This window comes from Chenopodium quinoa, unplaced genomic scaffold (genome assembly GCF_001683475.1).
Source record: "Chenopodium quinoa cultivar QQ74 unplaced genomic scaffold, ASM168347v1, whole genome shotgun sequence".
Lineage (NCBI taxonomy): Eukaryota > Viridiplantae > Streptophyta > Magnoliopsida > Caryophyllales > Amaranthaceae > Chenopodium > Chenopodium quinoa.
In genome coordinates this window covers 2,247,541-2,268,454 of record NW_018742684.1, presented here as the reverse complement: position 1 = coordinate 2,268,454, position 20,914 = coordinate 2,247,541, and the positions used below count along the sequence as shown (strand labels likewise).

At 33.3% G+C, this 20,914-nt stretch overlaps 3 protein-coding genes across 4 annotated transcripts; all 3 read left to right on the top strand.

Annotated features, from left to right (window-relative positions):
* The first annotated feature begins 5,646 nt into the window (after positions 1–5,646).
* On the top strand, positions 5,647–8,321 carry LOC110722747 (BTB/POZ domain-containing protein At3g05675-like). 2 transcript variants are annotated; one of them, XM_021902036.1, is made up of 2 exons: positions 5,647–5,775; positions 6,622–8,321. In XM_021902036.1, exon 2 carries the CDS (start codon positions 6,697–6,699, stop codon positions 8,008–8,010), a length of 1,314 nt encoding a protein of 437 aa, XP_021757728.1. In that variant the 5' UTR covers positions 5,647–5,775; positions 6,622–6,696; the 3' UTR covers positions 8,011–8,321. The 2 variants fall into 2 exon arrangements, with proteins under 2 accessions (XP_021757728.1, XP_021757726.1); XM_021902034.1 differs by having other exon boundaries at positions 5,648–5,775; positions 6,658–8,321.
* A 1,010-nt stretch (positions 8,322–9,331) lies between these two features.
* Positions 9,332–12,770, top strand: LOC110722746 (uncharacterized protein C119.09c-like). Its single transcript, XM_021902033.1, has 3 exons — positions 9,332–9,834; positions 11,214–11,362; positions 12,415–12,770. Exons 1-3 carry the CDS (start codon positions 9,658–9,660, stop codon positions 12,551–12,553), a joined length of 465 nt encoding a protein of 154 aa, XP_021757725.1. The 5' UTR covers positions 9,332–9,657; the 3' UTR covers positions 12,554–12,770.
* A 2,431-nt stretch (positions 12,771–15,201) lies between these two features.
* LOC110722745 (ORM1-like protein 2) lies at positions 15,202–18,951 on the top strand. The gene is made up of 3 exons (XM_021902032.1): positions 15,202–15,683; positions 16,548–16,696; positions 18,490–18,951. The coding sequence occupies exons 1-3, from the start codon at positions 15,492–15,494 to the stop codon at positions 18,626–18,628; spliced, it is 480 nt and encodes a 159-aa protein (XP_021757724.1). The 5' UTR covers positions 15,202–15,491; the 3' UTR covers positions 18,629–18,951.
* Positions 18,952–20,914: the final 1,963 nt, after the last annotated feature.

Sequence of the window (20,914 nt, the reverse complement as noted above, 5' to 3'; positions counted from 1 at the left end):
TGCTGGTTATTGGTAGTGATTTTGTCCTTATTACTACTTTGAAGGCTGCTTTGCACACTGCTTTTACAATCAAAGATTTAGGCAGTTTGAAATATTTCCTAGGTATTGAGGTATCTAGATCTACTTCTGGTGTCCTGTTAAATTAGAGAAAATATATTTTGGATTTATTGAGGGACCAGAATATGGAGAACTGTTCTTCAGTTGCTTTTCCTCTTTAGAAAGGATTGAAGCTTAGTATTCATGATGGTGAATTATTGCCAGATGCTGAGGTTTACAGAAGATTAATTGGGAAGTTTCTTTATCTCAATTTATCAAGGCCAGATATTTCTTTTGCTGTTCAGCAATTAAGTCAATTTTTATCTGCTCCAAGAGTTCCTCATTTTAAAGCAGTTGTTCATGTGCTCAAGTATTTGAAGGGAACATTAAATCTTGGATTATTTTACCCTGTTAATTCTGAGTTGATTCTGACTCCATATAGTGATGCTGATTGGGGTATGTGTTCATATACAGGAAGATCTCTCACTGGTTATTGTGTTTTCCTTGGGAATTCCTTGATTTCTTGGAAAACCAAGAAACAGAAAGTGGTTTCTAAGAGCTCCACAAAAGCTGAATATAGGAGCTTAAGTCAGACAACAGATGAAGTTGTATGGTTGGAGCAATTGTTGGCTGAGCTACATGTCTTTATTCCAACTCCTATTACATTGTTTTGTGATAACATTTCTGCTATTCATTTAGCAGAAAATCCAGTGTTTCATGAGAAGACTAAGCAGCTTCGAAGTAAACATCAAAAACTTGATGTTCATTATGTTAGGGAGAAAGTGCAGAGTGGCTTGATTGTTCTGAAGCATGTTAGATCTGCTTTGCAGCTTGCAGATATTATGACGAAACCATTGGGTGCTGATCAGCATCGGTTCCTTGCTTCAAGGATTGGTTTGGCTCAGAATTTTGTATCTCAAGAATGGCCTGTCTTACAATCTCAATGTTCAGACATTCATTCTTGAGGGGGGGGGGTATTGAGCATAGATCATGCTTTTGTCATGTTTTGGGTTTGTTATGCCACGTCAGTGAGTTTGTTAGAGGTGGTTAATGCTCTGCCAGCTCTTTTATTATTCTTCTATTTTGTTTATTTGATATAAATTGTTTCTCCTGTAATGTATGAGGGATCAGATCACAAATTAATAAAATTCCTCTTACAATCTTCTTCTCTCTCTAGAATTCTCTCTTCTATTTCTCTTCTTCTTCTTCCTTAAGAACTACTGTGTTCTTATTACTACAACCATTTTATAAAAAAATCTTCAATTTTAATAATGTATTAATGTAGTATTGTATACAATTCATTACATGTGCACATACTGCACTCTAAATTGACCATGTGTATATTCACGGCTCGATCATAATCTAATGAGGTAGCGCATGTATATAATGAGTGTATCAGTTGACCCTTTTCCATAGACTAGTTTGTAATTGTTAATTTTAACAACAAAATATGGAGTATGTATTTTACCTTTTTTTTTAATATTTTTTTTTTGTTATCATAAATGATGTGATTTTTATTTGGGGAAAAGAATATGGAAATGCTATTGGAAAGAAAAGGATGATTTCATTAGTTTGAAAAGAATATACTATAGCCATTGGCCAAGTTTATTTATGTTGTGGACCATTGAATATTAAGTTACATATCAACTATCCTTGTTTCTTACAATCCCTTTTAATCCTAGATCAATGATCAAATAAACATGCGACTTAACCTAGTTAATTTACTGCTCCATATTTGGTCACTCAATCAATAACAACAATAATAATAATCAAATTAGCTAAAGAAAATCCAAAGCATTAGTGATTTGTTAGAAATAATATTATTACAGTTATACTAGTTCTAAAGAAATTCGAACCTTTTTTTTTTTGAAAAAACTTATTATTAATAAATTAAAGAAAACTTATTACAAGTGTCTACTTTACGTCATTCCCTTTTTGCTCAGAAAATCATCCTTCCCTCCTTGCCAGTTGCCACCACTACCATCGTTTGGGTCAATGTTGACAATAAACAAAATTAAATCTTTAATTAAGGGAACAAAACTATGATTATGAAATCTTGGATAAAAGCTATCAAGTAAGGCTAAAATGTACAATTATTACAATTGTTTTACAATTGTTCACTTAAAAGCCGGTTGTTATTTTGTATAAAATTTGAACTTAGTACCAATTTGATACTTATATTTTTAATCGTGCCTTTATGCTCCTTAACTGAATTGTAGCAAAAATAAGTTAATGTTTATTTTATTTTTTAAAACTTTAAGCTCCCAAAAAAAAAGGGCATCTTCATTCTCCTATTACCACCAATAGGCAATAACCAATTAAAATTGTGTAGTAAAATTAAGTTAACTTAATGAAAACAAGTTAAAGTTGGCAATAATAGGATACAAAGGCCAAATCTATTTTCCTCCTATGTTAAGGTCTAGGTTTCATGAAGCCAAATTTTGTAAAAAATAAAAAATAAATAAAAAATATATAAAAAAGAAGAAGAAAAAAGGAGGTAATTTTACTAAAAATTATAGATAATTTTACTAAAAAATTGACACAAATAAAACAATAGTGGTTAAATGTTTTTTTATGATTAGGAAGATGAAGAATTGATTAATCGAATAGATTAAAGCATTTAATCAATTTAAATCTCTAATTCTACTTGTACATATATACAAAGACTTGCTGCCTACTTTATAGAGATTTAAAACCATTTCTTGCATGTTAGGCTACAACTACAACCTAATGTATTTTGAGTCACGCTTTAAGTGATATTTATGGATAAAATGTTGAACCAAGATGTAGTTTCCAATTTGTTTGATCCCTACTAAGGTGAAGCTAAGGTTCATGGTTTTAAAATATAACATTACAAAAAAAATATATGGATGATTAACTAGTTTTTTTTTTTTTTTTTCTTTTGTTTGTGTGTAGAGGGTAGTAAAGAGCCACAAAGACATGTAAGAAAGCAACGTTAAGCACTTGAGTTATTCCCTCACTATTTGATCAACTAGATTAGGGTTAGTTTGGCATCACTGTGTTTTTTTTTGTTTTTTGTTTTTTAAAACCATATAAAATATGTCACATAACGAGTCAAAAATTATTCAAACTTATTAAAATCATGATAATTTTGAAAACTGGCAACAAAAAAGTGGAAACACCTTTTTCTTGTTTCCTGTTTTTGATTTTTAATTTTCAAAAAAAAAAAAAAACTGAAAACTGAAAACAAAAAACGATGTCAAACAAGCCCTAAAAGTTGGTCAAAATTGATTAAATTATTTAAGATTTGAGATAAAATCTTGCTTACATCACTTATTCATTCGGCTCTCTTTTAATCCAAAAACAAAAACAAAAACAATAGGGAGTACTGAGTAATAAAAATATAAAAAAGGGAGTATTTAATTGAGATTAATAATGGATTGGTATAATTAGGTGAACAAAATAAGAGGCGCCAATGATCCAATGATAGAAGGGGTCAGTGTAGTGTCCCAAACTCCCAAATTCCAAAGGAATGTTATGGGTCCAAACGAGGTGGACCCCACCCACTTAAAAAAAGCCCAAAGACAGCCCGACACTTAATTTTTCATCCTTCACATTTAGCAGACCTGTCATTGCCAGAGAATGTCTAAGCTAGCTTTACTTACACTACAGCCCGGTCCATTTTTTTGACCCACCTACCGTTTTTAGTACTACAAATAACCAAGTTATTGGGGTAATTTTTTTAATTCTTGAGAAAGGTAACAAATAAAAGGGTAAAATCTAAAAAGGCACAGTGAAAGAAAAGTCTAAAACAAAAACGTGGACGTTCTTGTGACTCCATCTCAAATTAGTTGTTATATTGGTTTTTTTGAAAGCTTATGATTCAGTCTAGTTAGTAGCGTATGTTTAATTCAACATGGCTAAACAATAAGTCGATAAAGGAAAGAAATAATGGAGTGTCAAAAGAAAAATACATTTTTATTGTGGATTTGAACGTTTAATTAGCGGTTATCATATAAGAAATCAAAAATAATTCATTTTCACATAATTATCATTTTATTACAATCGAGTTGGAAAAAAGCAGAAGACTTTTTACTATTGGTAGCTAGTTTCGAACATCTTCTTTATCACATAGATTTCTTATTGCCTATCAAACATCATAATTCAATTTGATGAGGCTATAACCTTAGATAATGATTAAAGAGGACTTGGAGTATTAATTTGTTTATCAAATGCTAGAAGACCAAGAATGTTTGGACCTTGTTAACTTTGATAACATCATACTTGAGTACTTGACTAGCTCAGTAGCCTGCAGGTACCCTTAAACTGGCAATATTGACTAGTAACAAACTAAGAGTGGATTGAACTATACATCTTAACATCTATAATCTCTAACAAGCTGTTTTCTCCTCCAAAAAATTGAGTGTAATTCTTTATGGAGTAAAAAGTCTACAAATAAAACCCTATAAATATGCAATAAGTCAATACGTATTAAAAATTTTAGGTGTATATTTTTAATTATTAGTAAAGTTATCTCTTATCCGTTTATGACCCTTATTTTTTACTCCATTAAAAGTCAATACGTATTAAAAATTTTAGGTGTATATGTTCAATTATTAGTAAAGTTATCCCTTATCTGTTCATGACCCTTATGTTTTTACTCCATTAAAGTAATTTTTTTAATAATCAAAATACGTGTTATAAATAGACAAAAAGTACTACTCTTAATAGGTATTTGTAATACACTAAGGTTGTGTTTCTTTGAGATTCTGGGAAAATAAAGCAAAATAGATTTCAACAGAGCCGAACAGAGCAGATTGAGTCAGTAGTGTGGGATTTAATGAGTAGAGCAAATTTCAGCAAAACAAAGTAGTTCAAAAAAATAGGACTTAATATAATAAGGTCTTATTCCTTAATTATAATTATGGAAACTTATTTTTAATTCAATTCAATTTTGTTTGCTGTATGGGCCTAGTCCATATCTTAAGCCTATTGCATCCGAAACGATGAAAATACCCTTTCATGATCTAGCCCATCATTAATCATTACAAAGTACGGATTTGCCCATAATTTGTCCACTCAAGCACAAGTATGTCACCAGAAAAGTACACCTATCTCTAGCCCATCATTCATTGACTGAGACTTTTTTCGAATCTTTCTCTTTCTCTCTCCGGCTCTCTCTTCTTTTTCTTTCTAAAAAGGATAATTCGTTGATTTAAGCATTGGAGGGATTTTTCTGGATCGCATCCCCAAGGCAGCTAACCTTCTTTTTTTTTGGCAGGACGAGTTATCGGACATCAAGGTGAAGCCCTTAGACAAACCTTTATTTGCAAGGTGGAGCTAAGAGACATTTGTACATTAACTTTAGGATTTCTTGACATACCCTAACACGTTTAGGAAGTTAGGAGGAGTTTGTTTCGAGAAAGAGTAGCTTTTTTTTTTATACTACGAGCCTGTTCTGATTGGCTGAAATGAGTTGAGCTGAAGTGAACTTATTAGAGCTGAACTGAACTGAATTAAACTTATTAGAATTGAGCTTAACTGAACTGAAAATAATCGTATCAGAACAGACCTTATGTACCTTAAATCAATTTAGTTTAGTTTAATTCAATTGAGCTGAAAAAGCGTCAAGCCCCACGACTCTCCTCAAGTCTATAGTGTATAGTCTATACACATACTCTCTTCACTACAGTAAACTACCGTAAAGACCGCTCTACCGCAACAGCCAACAGCCACCAGCAATACCGCTAATTCGCAAAATCGCCGCGCCATTTCTATGTTAGTACTTTTCTCTCTCTTACATTTCATTTTCATTTTTTCGAGATTTGTTTCAGAGCTTTTGTACTTTATTAATTGAATACAATTTTTGTAAAATTTGGGTATCAACTTTGGATTTATTTAGGAATTAGGGTTTGGCTGAATAAAAGTTTGAACATATTTAGGTGAATTCGTGATTTATTTACTCTGTCTGTTAAGTCGTTCGATTGTTTTATTATTTTATTGATCGACTTTCTGAACTTTGAATTTGTTTATTAATCAATCAGGTTGATATAATGGGTTCAGTTGTTTGATTTATATGCTTATGAATTAATTGATTGACTGATTGATATTGTGTATGTGACTGATTTTATGTTAATTTGGTAAAGTTATTATGCTAGTATGAATCAATAATGGTGGAGAAACTTGATATATTGTTACCATTGTGTATTTTTGTATGGAATTGAAGTAATGATTGCTGTTGAAAGGTTTGATAATTGGTTGATCGTGTTATCTGTATTGTGAATTGTGTTTCTCGTTGTTATGAACTTAATTTAATTAGGAATTGATGAAAGATGTACTTAAATCAATTTAATCTGCAAACTATCTACAAACAACTAAAAATAATGATCTTAAGATTCATAACTTATGGAACACTTTCTCCTTAGTACAATATTGGGTTACACTATTTGCATTACTTGAAAAGATAAGACATGTAACGTGTAGTATGTCTTTTTTACTTTTGCTGTATCTCCATTTATGAAACCCTGGATTCCATTTCTGGTATAGCGAATTAGCTAGGGACTTGAATATCATAGCTGTAAATATGACACTATTTCCGGACATTGATTTGCATGATTTATGTAGTTTTCTGATGTCAATGGCACCCGTACTTCATTTCAGCTGCACAAGTATGAGTCATTTTGACTTTTCTCACAACATATGGATGAAACTGCAGTAGAAAAGAGCTGTGAACCCAGAGATGATCATAATATCAAAGACATTGCCGTTTGCTTGAGAACTAGTGAGCAAGGAACCCAACGAATTTTCTTTTTTAAACCTTCCGTCTTGAAAGGAAAGAGCAAATTTTTTGCGGATCAGCTCTTGTCCCCTACTTTTGGTTCTTGCATTGAAGTTCATTGCTCAGTTGTTGACTATGATCACTATGTTCATCTCTTGAACCACCTTCACCTTCCTGCCAGCTCACTTATTGACTCATGGAAAAGCGTAAATTCAGCCCTTGGTGTTCTCCAGGTAGCAGTGTCTTTACAATGTGAAGAAATTGCGAAAACCTGTGTTGATTACTTAGAAGCTGTTCCTTGGGAAGACAAGGAAGAGGAGGAGATATTAAGAATTGTGCCTAAACTCGGTGATATAGCCTTGCCTATTTTGGCCCGGCTTAAGCCTCTAGATCCAAATTCTACCAAAAATGTATTTCTTGCTGCAGTTCGATATGCCATGTCCATCTCTCCCCCTTGCCCTCCATTTGGGGATGAAATTAGGATCTCCGCTCAAGAGCAGATAGAGTATATGCTAGGGGAAGATGAAGAAACCCCACTAGTTACTGCTGATGATGAAGTAAGATCTGAGATAAGAAAGGGTCTTTCTCAGATGTTTATGATGTTCCAAAAGGAATTTTCATCACTCCTATCACACTCTGACATTTCCTTTGAAAATTCTGAGAATAATATGTTGCACAATCTAAGTGGTCTTGAATGGTTATGCAATTTGCTTCCAAAGATAAATTTAATGGGAGATTTTGTCTTGAAGTGGGTTGATTTATCAAGCTTCATACTAAGCATGGCTGAACACCCAAAGCTGGAATCTGTCATGTGGAGTTTAAAGTTTAAGCTTATCGAGATTACTGCAAAGGTTTTGGATGCGGTGGGCTATGGCGTTGTAATTTTGCCTTCTGCATGTAGGATGCAATTGTTGAAGACATGGCTTCCTTATATTCAGAAAATGAAGCCTCTTCTGGATTCTGTGGGCAATGACGAGACAGGCTTCCCCTACAGGATGGATGAAGACCTATGCCAGGGCATCCAGGGAGCTATCGTTTCGGTTATAGTAGCATTGCCATCAAATGACCAGGCTGATATACTGGGTGATTGGATGGAATCTGAACAGTTAGGCTATCCTGACTTAACTGAAGCTTTTGAGATATGGTGTTACAGAACAAAGTCTTCTAAGAGAAGGTTAGTAGAGGGGTTGGATACAGTAAGTAATGACTCGGTGAGCTCTGATTTATCTTCCTGATCATTCCTTTTGGCCCTAATCTGTCAGAAGAGTATGTAATTTGATCATTTTCTACTTACAATCCAATTTCAGCACAATTGAGAATTGTAAATCAATGGATTCAAGTCGTGAGCATTAACCTAATTTTTACAAGCTGTCCTTGACCTGGTTTTCTACTCACTCCTCCTATGCTTGCTGTTAGCTGTATTACTGTATATTGCATTTTCATGTATTGATTTAAGCCTATGGTGACATGCTTCAGTTCATGCGCAATGAAAATGTTTGATGTTAATCACATTTATCTGGACCTATTGTTCTTTTTAGAAATATTTCATGCTTGAGCCTTAATATAGCTTAAGGTTTCTATTGAGATGACGAATTCACAATTCATGGTGCACAAGCTATAGTAGAATTACTGGAACCATGAATGTACAGAATTTGTCACAATGTTGACAAATTTTGTACATATATAGTAATTAATTTGTATCTTACCAGTAGATCGATGATACGATCTAACTCTTTAATTTTTTTCCATATAGTTATGAATGAGAATGACCTTTCTTCAGAAGGTTCGTAGGGAGCCAGCCCTATTAAGTCTTTGAACTGTCTTTGTACATCATTCAAGATAACAACCAAGAACAAAATCGCCTACAGCCCTACATCTTATTCTTTTTTGTCACTAGGCAATTTGATAGTCACGAACCATGAGAATTGAGAAGTATTAGTATTTAGATCTCATACTCTCATCCCGGAATGGCCCAATATAAGAAGGCACACCACATGACCACAGTATCCATGGTGCTCACATGTTCCAAACCAAGCTGACCAAAACTATGGTGGCACATCGCGCACGAGGATGCTGCTAACCTTTAGCCCAAAGCTCAAAATATGTTGTATTAAGCTTAAAACTTCATACAAGTATACAAACTAAGAATAACTTTCTTCTCCTTATAGGAGTATACTTCTTGAATTTTCTTAGCTAAGTATTTTTTTGGATTGCTCATGAGTGCTCAAATAAATGGTCAAGCCTTCACACCCTCGTGCAGTTGATTTTATCGAGTCTATCTCCATTTAAAAATTTGATCAAATGTTTCAAGTTGGGTGATGTATACAATGGATGGTTTAGAATACTTGTAATTTAAGTCATTGAATATATTGCATATTAGTATGATACATCAATCAAGTAGTAATCTAATTCAAACACAAATTGAGTTTAAAGTCGAATAATTCTCTTTGAATAATTGGATATATCATTGAATAATCTTCATTGAGGGTATTTATATAAGAGAATTTAGTTATTCTTCTAAATATCTAATCTTGTAGTCAAATAAAGTGCATTCCATGACACCCACATTAATAAGTTAACAATAGGAAGTTTCCTGCCATCAACCCCTTTAGAAAACAATACGGAGTATTAATCCAAATCCTTCATCCTTAATATATTTAGAAAAAAAATCAATCTTTTTCTTGTCTTCTTTCCCAAATAGGCCATATTATATTGTTAACACCCATTTCAATCTTTTTAGCAAACAAAATAAAAGCAACATCAATTTTCCAAATCAATCGAAATTAATAACACCCACTATTACAGTGGATCAAATTAATTTCATAAAATTCATAAGTTTTCAATCTTTAAAGTGGTAAAACTAGAAGAAAATAGAGAAGAAAATGTATGTTACAAGAGAAGCAGCAAAAGAAATGAATAAGAATACAGAATGGGTAGATTATCCAGGTTTATGGAGTATTTACATTTTCATTCTCTTCTTTTCTTGGCTTCTTATTCTTTCTCTTCTCGGTTGTTCTTCTGGTTTGGCTTGGACCATTGTTCATCTTTCTCATTTCATCGTAAGCTTCTTTTTCTCTCCTTTTTTGAAATTATTTTACCTCATTTTCTTGATTGTTTCGATGTTTCATTAATCGTTGATATTGTGAAAGTTGTTATTCATTCATAGGCTGGATCTTTAGGGTTCACTGTAATTGATAATCACCCAATCATAAGAATTTAGAAATTGGGTTTGTTTCTTGTTAAATAAATCTGGACACTTTAGCTTTGTTTTAAGAAAAATCATAATACAAGTAGTATAAGAATTTAGAAATTGGGTTTTGTTTCTTGTTAAATAAATCTGGACACTTTAGCTTTGTTTTAAAAAATTTATGTTAGTGGGGTACTTGGAACTTCCTTTTTGGATATTTAAAAGGGTCTCTTGATTAATATAGGAAGAAATTTATCACTTTTTATTGAGTCACCAATAAAATAAGGCATAAATTGGGCTTTGATTCTTACTTAGTTTCTTTCTCAAGATTGCAATATTGTACTTTGAGATGAATCTACCAAGATCGTACATGATTGTGATTTATTAACTTTAATGATTATGTTATATTAGATTTAATTACCAAAGTGTGTTTGAATAGTATACAAGTCAAAGTGTTGCAATTATTAAGTAGAGGAGGTATTAATTCAATAATTTGGAGTTACAGTTTTTGAGAAGTTAGTGTTGGTGGGGTACTGATACTGCTCTATATGCAGTTGCTAGCATAGTAGCATTTCTTATGAAAAATTTGATGTAACAAGGGGTTTCTTAAGTACTTAACTAATTAAGGACGAATCATTTTCTAATGATCTTCACTAATTAAGACAAAATATCGCAAGAATGGGAATCAATCTATTGGTGTATGAGCATTAGTGCAATAAGGAAGGAATTTGTGTATTCATGGGAGAAATATTGCTTTTGAAGATAATAATCTCATGATGAATATCAAAAGCATCATCAGTTGTTGATCTCAGTGTCAGATGAAGAATTGTTGATTTCATATCGCTTCACTTATCATGATGAATTCCCATCTTGTAGATCAGCCTAGCAAAATCAAACATCATATTGCTCTTCTTATAGACTCAGTTGTCTAGAGCAGTATGTATGTTTACTCTGGATAACATATACTCTTCCATGGAGCATATTATTCATGTGGCACCTCTGCTCATGTCTGCATGCTTTCTGGGAGGTATAGTGTAGAAGCTTATGTAGTTGGGTTGTTATCTTAGGGTACTAGAACTGTTTGTTTTATGATGATTGCTAGGCTACTAGCTAACATATTCATTTTCATTACGTTGGATGCTTTGGCTACTAGCATATTTTCCTTACCGTTTTTTCCCCACTGTTTTGTTTCCTACATATCTCATTATCTGTTGATCAAATTTCGAAGTAATGCATTCCACTTTTGCTCAGGTCACTTATCATTTCTTTCATTGGAAGAAAGGCACACCATTCTCTGAAGACCAGGGCATCTATAATGGATTGACCTGGTGGGAGCAGATTGAAAATGGCCAGCAACTTACCCGCAATAGGAAATTTTTCACCGTTGTCCCTGTGTTGTTGTGAGTATATAGGCCATCATAGTTACCTTAAGAATGTGTTTACTCTTTAATTAAGTGTTTGACTTGTTTTTTCTATTAATTTTCCATCTTACTATAAGGCAGGAACAAAATGTTTACAACTTTGTTAGATATGAGGTTCTGGCAGTTATCTGTTTATTTTCAGGTTGTGACAGAATGAAGAAACTATGAAACCTGAGCCTCTGATCATCTGTTTTATGTGGCATTATATATTTTTTTTACCTATAAAGTGTTGTAGTATTTTTCCGTATTGGTTACCCCATCTTAGTTAGATTTCGCTTCAGTCTGGACACTGTTCTTTGTGCATAAATTTGACCAGGTGACTTCTCTCTTTATCTCAGTTCTTTCAGCCTATCTTTGTAAGCAGAAAGCTTATCTTTAAGACAAGTACTGCAATATACAGAATTACGACAAGATTGACATGTGAATAAATAGATTTATGTTTCTCACTTTGTTTTTCTATGAAAAATTTTGCATGATTTTTGGTCCAAAATGAATAGTCAAGTGTCCATGCCCATGTTAGAGTATCGGTTGTCTCATTGTGACACAGATAATTGCCTTTGTCAAGCTACTCTAAAGATCCCTGATGTGGAGCTTTTCGATTCTAATTGTCTGTGTTGTAATTTGAGGAATTTTATATGATTAGTTTTGCTCATCCTTTTTCAGTCAAACTCTTAATGATTTTGTCTGTCTTGACCTCTCTAAACATTGAATCGCTCAAGCTTGGTTGTGTTATTGGTACCCGGTAACTTTTATTATGAACGAATAGCTTTTAGTGAACACTTTGGTGATTTGGACAAATGTTTGATTGTGTCATCAATCACCATTGCCATCTGCCTCACTGTGATTTATGCTTTCCCTTGTTGGAGGTAAGATGTTTTTGGTGTTTATAGGCTTATCACTTACCTGCTGTGTCACTAAAGGAGACTGAAAACTGTTATTTTAGTTGTCGGAAGTTTTAAGTCTTATAACTATGAACTCTCTTTTGTACCCTTTGCTTGTAGAAAAAAGTTCTTATGTCCTGTGCCTTGCAGGTACCTAATTGCATCTCACACAACAGACTACCAGAATCCAATGCTTTTCTTGAACACTCTTGCCGTTTTTGTGCTAGTGGTTGCCAAGTTCCCTCGTATGCATAGGGTGCGAATTTTTGGGATTAACGGTGAACAATGATTAAAAGTTCTCTAAGTATCAACTTCCAGTCTCAGCTGCTGTAAGCCTGTAACCCTGTAGGATCCTTGATTGTTATGCACATATTGATTGTTTTATAGTGGAAAGGTGTATTTTCAACAAAATTTTGGCGAAGTGTTTATATTTACTTTCTTTAGTGGATGTTCGTATTAACATTCTGATTTTATTTGCTGATTACATGAAATGAATTCTTGTGAAAGACATACCTTTTTCAATTCATGTCGGCTTAACAGATAGGTAAAGCAATAGCCAGTTGTAGACGTTTTGCACATTACACAGTTGTGAGATTCAGCTTTGTTTATTTTGGGCTTGCTAATATATCTTTGACGTATGCGGTATGCACTTTGGTGTATATGAGCCGAGTGAAACTTGAAGGCACAGCTAGTCAGCTAGGCAAGCTTGAACTTCAGCTGGAAGCTGGTTAGGCTTTGTGAGATCAAGCTCGGCTTGTTCATCAAAAGTTTGGTTTGATATCTCTCTTAAAAGCCTCGTTTTTTTTTGTAAGGTAAAGGGGAGTCATGTAAGGGGAGGAGTTAAAGGGAAATCTCCCAAAGAGCCCCCATGACATTTGATCAATAGACTAGAGGGATCTGAAGTGGGGAACGATGTCATTACTCTAAATTGTTTGTTGTATTATAGTATTAAACTAGACCCCACAAATTGAATTGTGTAGTGTTGAATTAATTTGAGAATTGGAGACAAAATTCATGTAATTAATTAATTTACTTAGGATATGGTGTTGTAGATTAATTAAACAAGATTATTAAAGCAAATAACAAGATTAATTAACCTTGGTAAAAAGGTTGAAAGAAGGCAGAACACTTCACGGTTTAGAGAAGTAATAGTAGCTGGCCCGGTTTACCGCCCGATCTGGGTGGTGCTCGCCCCATCGGGCGCGAGGATCAGTTCTAGAAATCGTCTCTGCCGCCCGGTCGGACAGTGGCCGGCCCGATCGGGCGCGTGTCAGAGGAGTTTAGAAACTGACGGTTTTCTCGTTAGTTTTGCTTGGTTGTTTGACAGTTACTTTGTGACTGTTGGTTTCTTTTGCTTTATATATAAATATGTTCAGTGAACATATGTTGGAGATACTTCAAGAAAAAAAGATCCGAAACTTAGTTTTTCTCTTGAAGGTCTTTTGCAAACTCTATATTTATCATCATCACAAATCACATACACTTATCTACATTGTATTGTAATCATCCTACTTGTGATTGCAATTGTTCTTCGTTGTATCTCCTAAGTAAATTTCCGTGAAACTCGTTTGTAGTATAGGGTCGGAATTATACTTTTGGGAAAGCGATTCCGTTCACGCCTCGAAGATTTTACCAGTTTATTTTGTTTGCTTTCTTTGTGACCCTTGTTAAACACAAAATCCCCAACATGTAGTTGTGTTTCTTCTAACTGATTTCCTTCAACAATAAGAAATTCGTATGATTTTTCGCAAAATGCATGGCTTCTTCTAATAATACTTGTAGTTACTTATGATTGTTGTGGTTGTACGTGTTAGGTGAACATGGTCCACTCTAGTAGCAACGCTCAAAAGTGAAGCTATGTGTGTTCAGTTTGGAGTTACTTTAGTGTATATTGGCTCTAATCACCAACTTTTCCAATTTAGTTTGGAGTTTTTAGTGCTCTAACCCTCTAATTTTACTTCTATGAAAGCATATGAGACTGAATTGTGCTCCTATGAGCATCTCAATCGCTCTATACCATGAAGAAAGCAGAAGACTGGGATGTGAAGATGAATGAAACCCGATTATGCTTGAGTTTGTGTAATTCAAAAACTAATGCAAATGTTTATATTTATAGTGGATTAAAGTTTTAAGAGAAACACAATATGTAGAAGTTATGATGATTGTTGTAGATAAGGTCCTACAATTTTTCTCGTTCTTTAATTTGTTGTTTCATACTTCATTTCACAAGGAATACATGATTAGTTGCATTTTTAATTGGCCTTGATTTGATTCAATGCAGATGAAAAAATTGAACAGTCAAGTATCTATCAATGAACTAATTTATATTTTGTAGTGGAACATAAAGAATAATGACCCTCAACCCTTTATAAAAGAAAGTTAGAGATAAAACTCGATATATGGATTGAAACTTCTTTTGATAGAGAGAATGAACTTTGTTATGGACATAAACTTAAGAACTAACTAAAAAAAAAAGGAAAATTGGGGCTACTATTGGCCAAATCACTATTGGTAACCTTTAGAGCTATGTTTATGAGGGAGAGAAGCAAACACAATTCATTTATACACTTAAATCAATTCAAAATAAACATAGCTTACAAAAAAAAAAGAGATTCTCGACTTACTCCTAGAAAATTGTATAATAATGCAATAAAATTAAAGGCAACGGAATTTGTCAAATCTCATCTACAACAATTATAACAGTTTGTCAAAACAAAACAACTCTATACACAAAATTTTGACATTTTGCTAACTCTTGTATTTTACTTAACCCCAATCCTATCGCTAATTTTAGTATGTTACGGCTACATCTATCTTTGTTTAGTTATAATACACGCTTCTACTCTTTTTTTTTTTTTTTTTTATATATAAGAATTATGGATTATTTGACAAACTATTTAACTAAAAATTGCCCAATCGGGTTGATAAGTTGATAACCGACACCAAAATTATTCATTCTTATACGGCTACACCGTGTGGACTTTGAAGTTAATTGCACATTTGCACCTCAATTCTTATTTTAGATTTTTAGTACAGTTTGTTGAGCCAATCTACAATTAATATACTTGTATTTTCGTAGAAGACTGAATAAGATTAATCCTGGAAATCGACCTTCAAATATATCCTACCCTAAACTTAGAAATCAAAATCTTCTTATACCCTTTATTTGATATTTATAGTTTATACAAAATCTGAAACAAAAAACCCAGAAAAATTGAACAAGAAAAATGGAGAAGAAATTGATGTATGTGAGAGCAGAAGCATCGAAAGAAGTGAATAAGAATACAGAGTGGATGACGTATCCAGGTGTATGGACTACCTACATTCTCATTCTCTTCTTCTCATGGCTTCTTGCTCTCTCTCTCCTTGGTTGTTCTGCTGGTATGGCTTGGACCATTGTTCATCTTTCTCATTTTCTCGTAAGTTTCTCTCTCCTCCCATTATTTTTTAGGGTTTAATTTAATCCCCTTTTTCTTTGATTGTATTTTTGTTTTGTTTTTCTGGGTTTGGATCTCTGTTTTCTGGGGTTCTGATTAATCAAGGATTAATGGGTATATTTGGGTGTATTTGATGATAAAGAAAAGGGGCGCAAAATTGGAAATTTGGTTGTTTTGAATGTATGGGGATTAGGGAAGATTTGTTTATTTATGTGGAAGATTTAGTTTTAGAATGGTATAAACCCTAAAAAAATTCTGCCTTGGAAAAGTAGATTGGATTAATATTGTTTGATGAATGATTATGCTCGCTTGTTGAGATTATGTGGAATTCAATTTGCTGAGTAAACAATACCCAATAAATCTAATTACTTGATCTGAAAATTGTATATTGGTCAAGTAAACTGTGCCATAGAGGTGACTGATTAACTGAATTTTGCGGGTTTTGGTGATCGCGGTGATTGTTGTTTTATTTTGACTTTGGGTAATCATGATCAGATTGCCTTGCAAGTTCAATTATCCTGAGGTTCATGAGCCTGACTAATCATTTGTTCAATTGTTCTTCTTTATTTAAACTCAACTCAACTACCAACAGTTATACTGAATTCTGCAATTGAGCATATCTCTTCTGTGGCTCCTCTGGCTCGCGTCTTCTTGATTTCTGAGATGACTATTAGATGCATTTGTAGTTTTTATACTGTTTGCTCTATGCTGGTTGATTTTTTGTTCAGTTGTAAAGAGTGGGAAGATATTTGGATGGTAATTAACTGTTGGTTGGTAGAAGAAAAATGTTTACATATTTCTTGAACATGTTTTATTAATGCATTCCGCTTTTGCTCTTTCACTCAGGTCACTTATCACTGCTTTCATTGGAAGAAAGGCACACCATTTTCTGATGATCAAGGTATCTACAATGGGTTGACTTGGTGGGAGCAGATTGAAAATGGCCAGCAGCTTACTCGGAATAGGAAATTTCTCACCGTTATTCCTGTGGTATTGTGAGTATCTTTAAAATCATATAAACTCTAAATGTCAGAAATATAGAACAGACATATGTAGGAATGAGTCTATTTCAAGTTTTCGCCTTGTTTGTTCTGTAAGTTGTATTCTTGTGCTAGGGGTGAAGCCAACTGATTTACTTTTTAGGGGGCGGGGGGAGGGGGTGATGCTGGAGCACAAAAGGGTAGTGTTCAGCTGTTAGCCATTGAGAGAAGAAAACACAAGGTTGAGGAGGCTAGAACATGTCTTTTAGGTAGTTTAGGATATGATTGACTTCCATCCAAGAACCATTATGCCAGAACCCAGGTTGCAATCTCGAGCTGACATTTTATATATGTATTACACAAACTCGCAGGGAGGCCCCTGTTAATCCCTCCGTAGATTCTTCCTTGCTCTGTGCACATTCAAACTTTTCGACCTTACTCATAGGAAGGAACAATTGTTTGTCAACTTTATTAGAAGATTCTGGCAATCTGCTGCTTATCTGGTTGTGACTGAAGGCAGATATCTGGGAAATGTAAGCCTTTAAGCCTTTGTCAGGTGTGGTAGCATTGGTTGCCCCCTCTGAGTCATTCGATTCACCTAGAGTCCTAGAGACCTAGACACAGTACTTCAAGTTGCACTGATTATTTATTAATGTGGCAGGATAGTTTTATGTCAATTTTCTAGTGATTGTACTTGTGAGCAGAAAATCCCACAATATATTACGAAGTATATATTTATATACTACATCAATTACCAAAAACTCATGAATGATGCGCCTTTAAAAGCTTAGGCTGGTGTTTAACCTGTTGCTACATTAGTCATACCGGAGTAGAAAATAAGTCCTAATTGACATTTTAACAATCTATGATACTCGGACTTGGCTGTCATATGAAAATTTTCCATGTTTGGGGTCCAAAATGAAGTGTCAAGCCTCCAGTTCTCCATTCCATGTTAGAGTATTAAATGCTTGACACAGATGCTTAAGGTGAACTACTGAGTTGGACTATCCAAGCAACATAGAAAGGTTAATTAACTTCAAGTGTTAATGATTTGGGCAGTGTAATTCGAGAAGCGTTTTCTAAGCTATCTATTCAGCAGTTCTCAATTTATTGAAGATTCGTTTGACTTTGTCTGTCATTTATGATATGAAGCCTATAGTTTATTTCCTTAAAAGTGATAAAATTTCTTTTGTGATTGGTCATTTTAATGGTTACAGATAATAGTAAGATATCATACAGCATTATGATTTGATAATATTTGTGAACACTTGGTTGACGGGTGCAATTGTTTGGTTCTCACCATTTGCCATCTAACTGAGTGACTAACAAAAAGTTTTTCTTTTCCCTAGTTAAAGCAAGAGGATTGGGTGGTTATAATATGTCATTTATATGTTGCTTGGTAATGGAACACTTTGTAGTTGTTAGAAGTTACTATTGTTGAACTATTTCTTATGTGTGAAATTAGTTGTCTTACATATTTGCCCTGCCTCTCTTATTCAACAATATGGTGTGATTTTATAAAACGTAACCTTTAATACAAGCTGTGTTATTTCTATCCTTCTTCCATCACGTGATTCAAGTAATCGTATGTTAGAAATTCTAATCCTAGAGTAATTTGAAGTGAGGATATGCAAAGTATGAGAAAATCCATTCATTATTCATTACTAATTACAGCACAAGTGACGGCCTTTTCCAGACATTTTTATCATAGTACTTCATACTTGTATTTGTTGATTCCAAAGTGGTATCTCTTGCGTAACTTTGCTTGTAGAACCAAGTATTTACTACGGATGTCTATTTTCTCACAGGTACTTGATTGCATCGCACACAACTGACTATCAGAACCCAATGCTTTTCTTCAACACTCTTGCTGTTTTTGTGCTTGTGGTTGCCAAGTTCCCTCATATGCACAGGGTTCGTATATTTGGAATTAATGGAGAAAACTGATTAAAAATTTCTCACTTCCATAATCTGCTATTGTATGATTCTTAATTGTTTTGCATATAATGGTGTCATTTTTATAATGGAAAGGGTGTATAACCAAAATTTTGGCTTAGTGGTCAATGGCAATATCAAGTACCTGAGCTGATATGTCTAGCTTATACGCGTTTTTGGACTGCCTGTCTGCTGATTGCATGAACTAGTTACTCATGAAATAAACATGTTTGTCTATTAATGTCAGCATCAAAGGATAGAATAGGTGAGGCAATATCCATATGTAAAAGTGTTTACCATTGTCACAGGCAATCGGTAAATTTAGCTTTTGATTATTTTAGGCTTGCCAATGTTCTTTGCTGTATGGAACTTAGGGTGTAAAAGGGCCATAGTAGAACTCGATACGCACCACCTCGGAAAGCTTGAACTTGAGCTAGAAGGTGCTCAAGACTTGAGAGCTCACTAGTTGATCCAAAATAGAAATGATCCTTTCACATTTTAAATTAAGTAATAAGTTGAGAGTTGCTCATCTTCCTCGATCAACCATGATACAGTACTATTAATCGAGTATATACAGATATAAAAAGTGCATTGAATTTTTTTCCATAAGAGAAGAGCTTCATCTTTTGTCATCTTATTAAAACCTTTGAAATTAGAGAATGAAGAATCTATTAATTTAATTTTATTTATTATACAATAAGATAATCTCACCTTTGTCCCGATTAAGCATGCCACATTTTCACTATTTGATGTGAGTATATACTTCTATAATCTATACAAGTATGTCAAATAATAATCTAAACAAGTATGAAAGTTTAACTTCCCCACCATCTCACCATTAAATTAGTCTTTCTTTAGTGTTTAAACTAAAGTTGCTTAAGCTAAGTATGGACATACACACACTTTTAATGCTTTATGGTGATTATTAATTATGTATTTTGGGTTCTCTTTACTACTTGATTTTCCATTTATGTGTTTTATTGATGTAAAAAAAAAAAAAAAAAACAAAAAAAAAACAAAAAAAACAAACAGTATAAACATAAGATTCATACTCCTTTCGTTTTGTATTATTCGCAACATTTTTCTTTTATATCTGCTTCATAATAATTACAACACTTTTTGTTATCTCTCTTATTAATTTTTCTCTCTCTCTACTTTTCTACGAGTATTATTTCTCATACGAACTACTATATATTATATTATTAAAGCCCACAAGTCTACTCTATATTTTTATTAAGATATGTACACTTTTAATCGTGACAATTATTATAAAACGGAGGGAGTATACATTAATTTACTCTATCCGTTTCATAGTGATGCTATAAGTTTCTCTATAGGCTAACTCCGTACATCATGTTTTACAAAAATAAAATATTGTTGTGAATCTTTGGCTCTTAGGCCCCAAAATTATTTCCCCATCTATCATCATAAGATAATTTTTTTCTCATACATCCCTTTCACAGAACCACTACACTCTTTTTTAAGGTCAGAGTAATTCAGGGAGATCAATTTTTCTGGCGGTAATAAAGACAATATATACGTATAAGGTTTTTGATAGGGAAACATTAAAATGAAATTGATTTTAAAATATGCATTTTATTCTTCCCCGGTTAATTAGTAAAATAAAAATCAATAATATAAGTTTTATTCGGTGAAAATCAATTAAAAACTTGTAACCGTTTTAGACCTTGTTCTTTTAAACTGTTGACTATTTTGGTATGTTCTACTCTGCTGAGCTCTATTTCACTGACACCTATTCTACTCTGTCGAAATCTGTTCTGTTCGTGTTGTTTAAATCATACTCCATATTATTGTCAAGTTTGCATCAATAATTATATACGAATCAATTGAGTGTAGGGGGACCTAATTTAATTGATAAAAAGCTAGATATCTCTACAAAATCTTATCGCCCTATCTCCGTAGTTCGAAAGCTGAAAGCATCAGCGTAGACTGTAGAGCATATAAATTAAAGCATAAGGAATCCAACTTCATTGATATGTAAAATCACAGCTTTTTTCTACTTTGATTATTTTGTCTCACTTTATATATCATTACTAATATCTATATTCGGTAATAATCTTTCAATAAATATTATTTTTTTTCAATACGTGATTAATTATCAAATATAATCGATCTTCAAATGTTATAATCATATACTTTATCATAAAATATATAAACCCACTTGTTACATATAGTATCATACTTGGTACGAGTATTAATTTTTCACTTAATATAATTAAGTCAAAGTCTTATGTATAGATTAATAGATGATTATGTAAAGTCGTAAAGAGTGTTTGC

Bases quoted from the DNA above. Each gene is read 5' to 3' on its own strand.
- LOC110722747 (XM_021902036.1), top strand. From the start codon at position 6,697: ATGGATGAAACTGCAGTAGAAAAGAGCTGTGAACCCAGAGATGATCAT.
- LOC110722746 (XM_021902033.1), top strand. From the start codon at position 9,658: ATGTATGTTACAAGAGAAGCAGCAAAAGAAATGAATAAGAATACAGAA. The intron at 9,835-11,213 runs GTAAGCTTCTTT...ACTTTTGCTCAG, and splicing joins TTCATCTTTCTCATTTCATC to GTCACTTATCATTTCTTTCA. The intron at 11,363-12,414 runs GTGAGTATATAG...TGTGCCTTGCAG, and splicing joins ACCGTTGTCCCTGTGTTGTT to GTACCTAATTGCATCTCACA.
- LOC110722745 (XM_021902032.1), top strand. From the start codon at position 15,492: ATGGAGAAGAAATTGATGTATGTGAGAGCAGAAGCATCGAAAGAAGTG. The intron at 15,684-16,547 runs GTAAGTTTCTCT...TCTTTCACTCAG, and splicing joins TTCATCTTTCTCATTTTCTC to GTCACTTATCACTGCTTTCA. The intron at 16,697-18,489 runs GTGAGTATCTTT...ATTTTCTCACAG, and splicing joins ACCGTTATTCCTGTGGTATT to GTACTTGATTGCATCGCACA.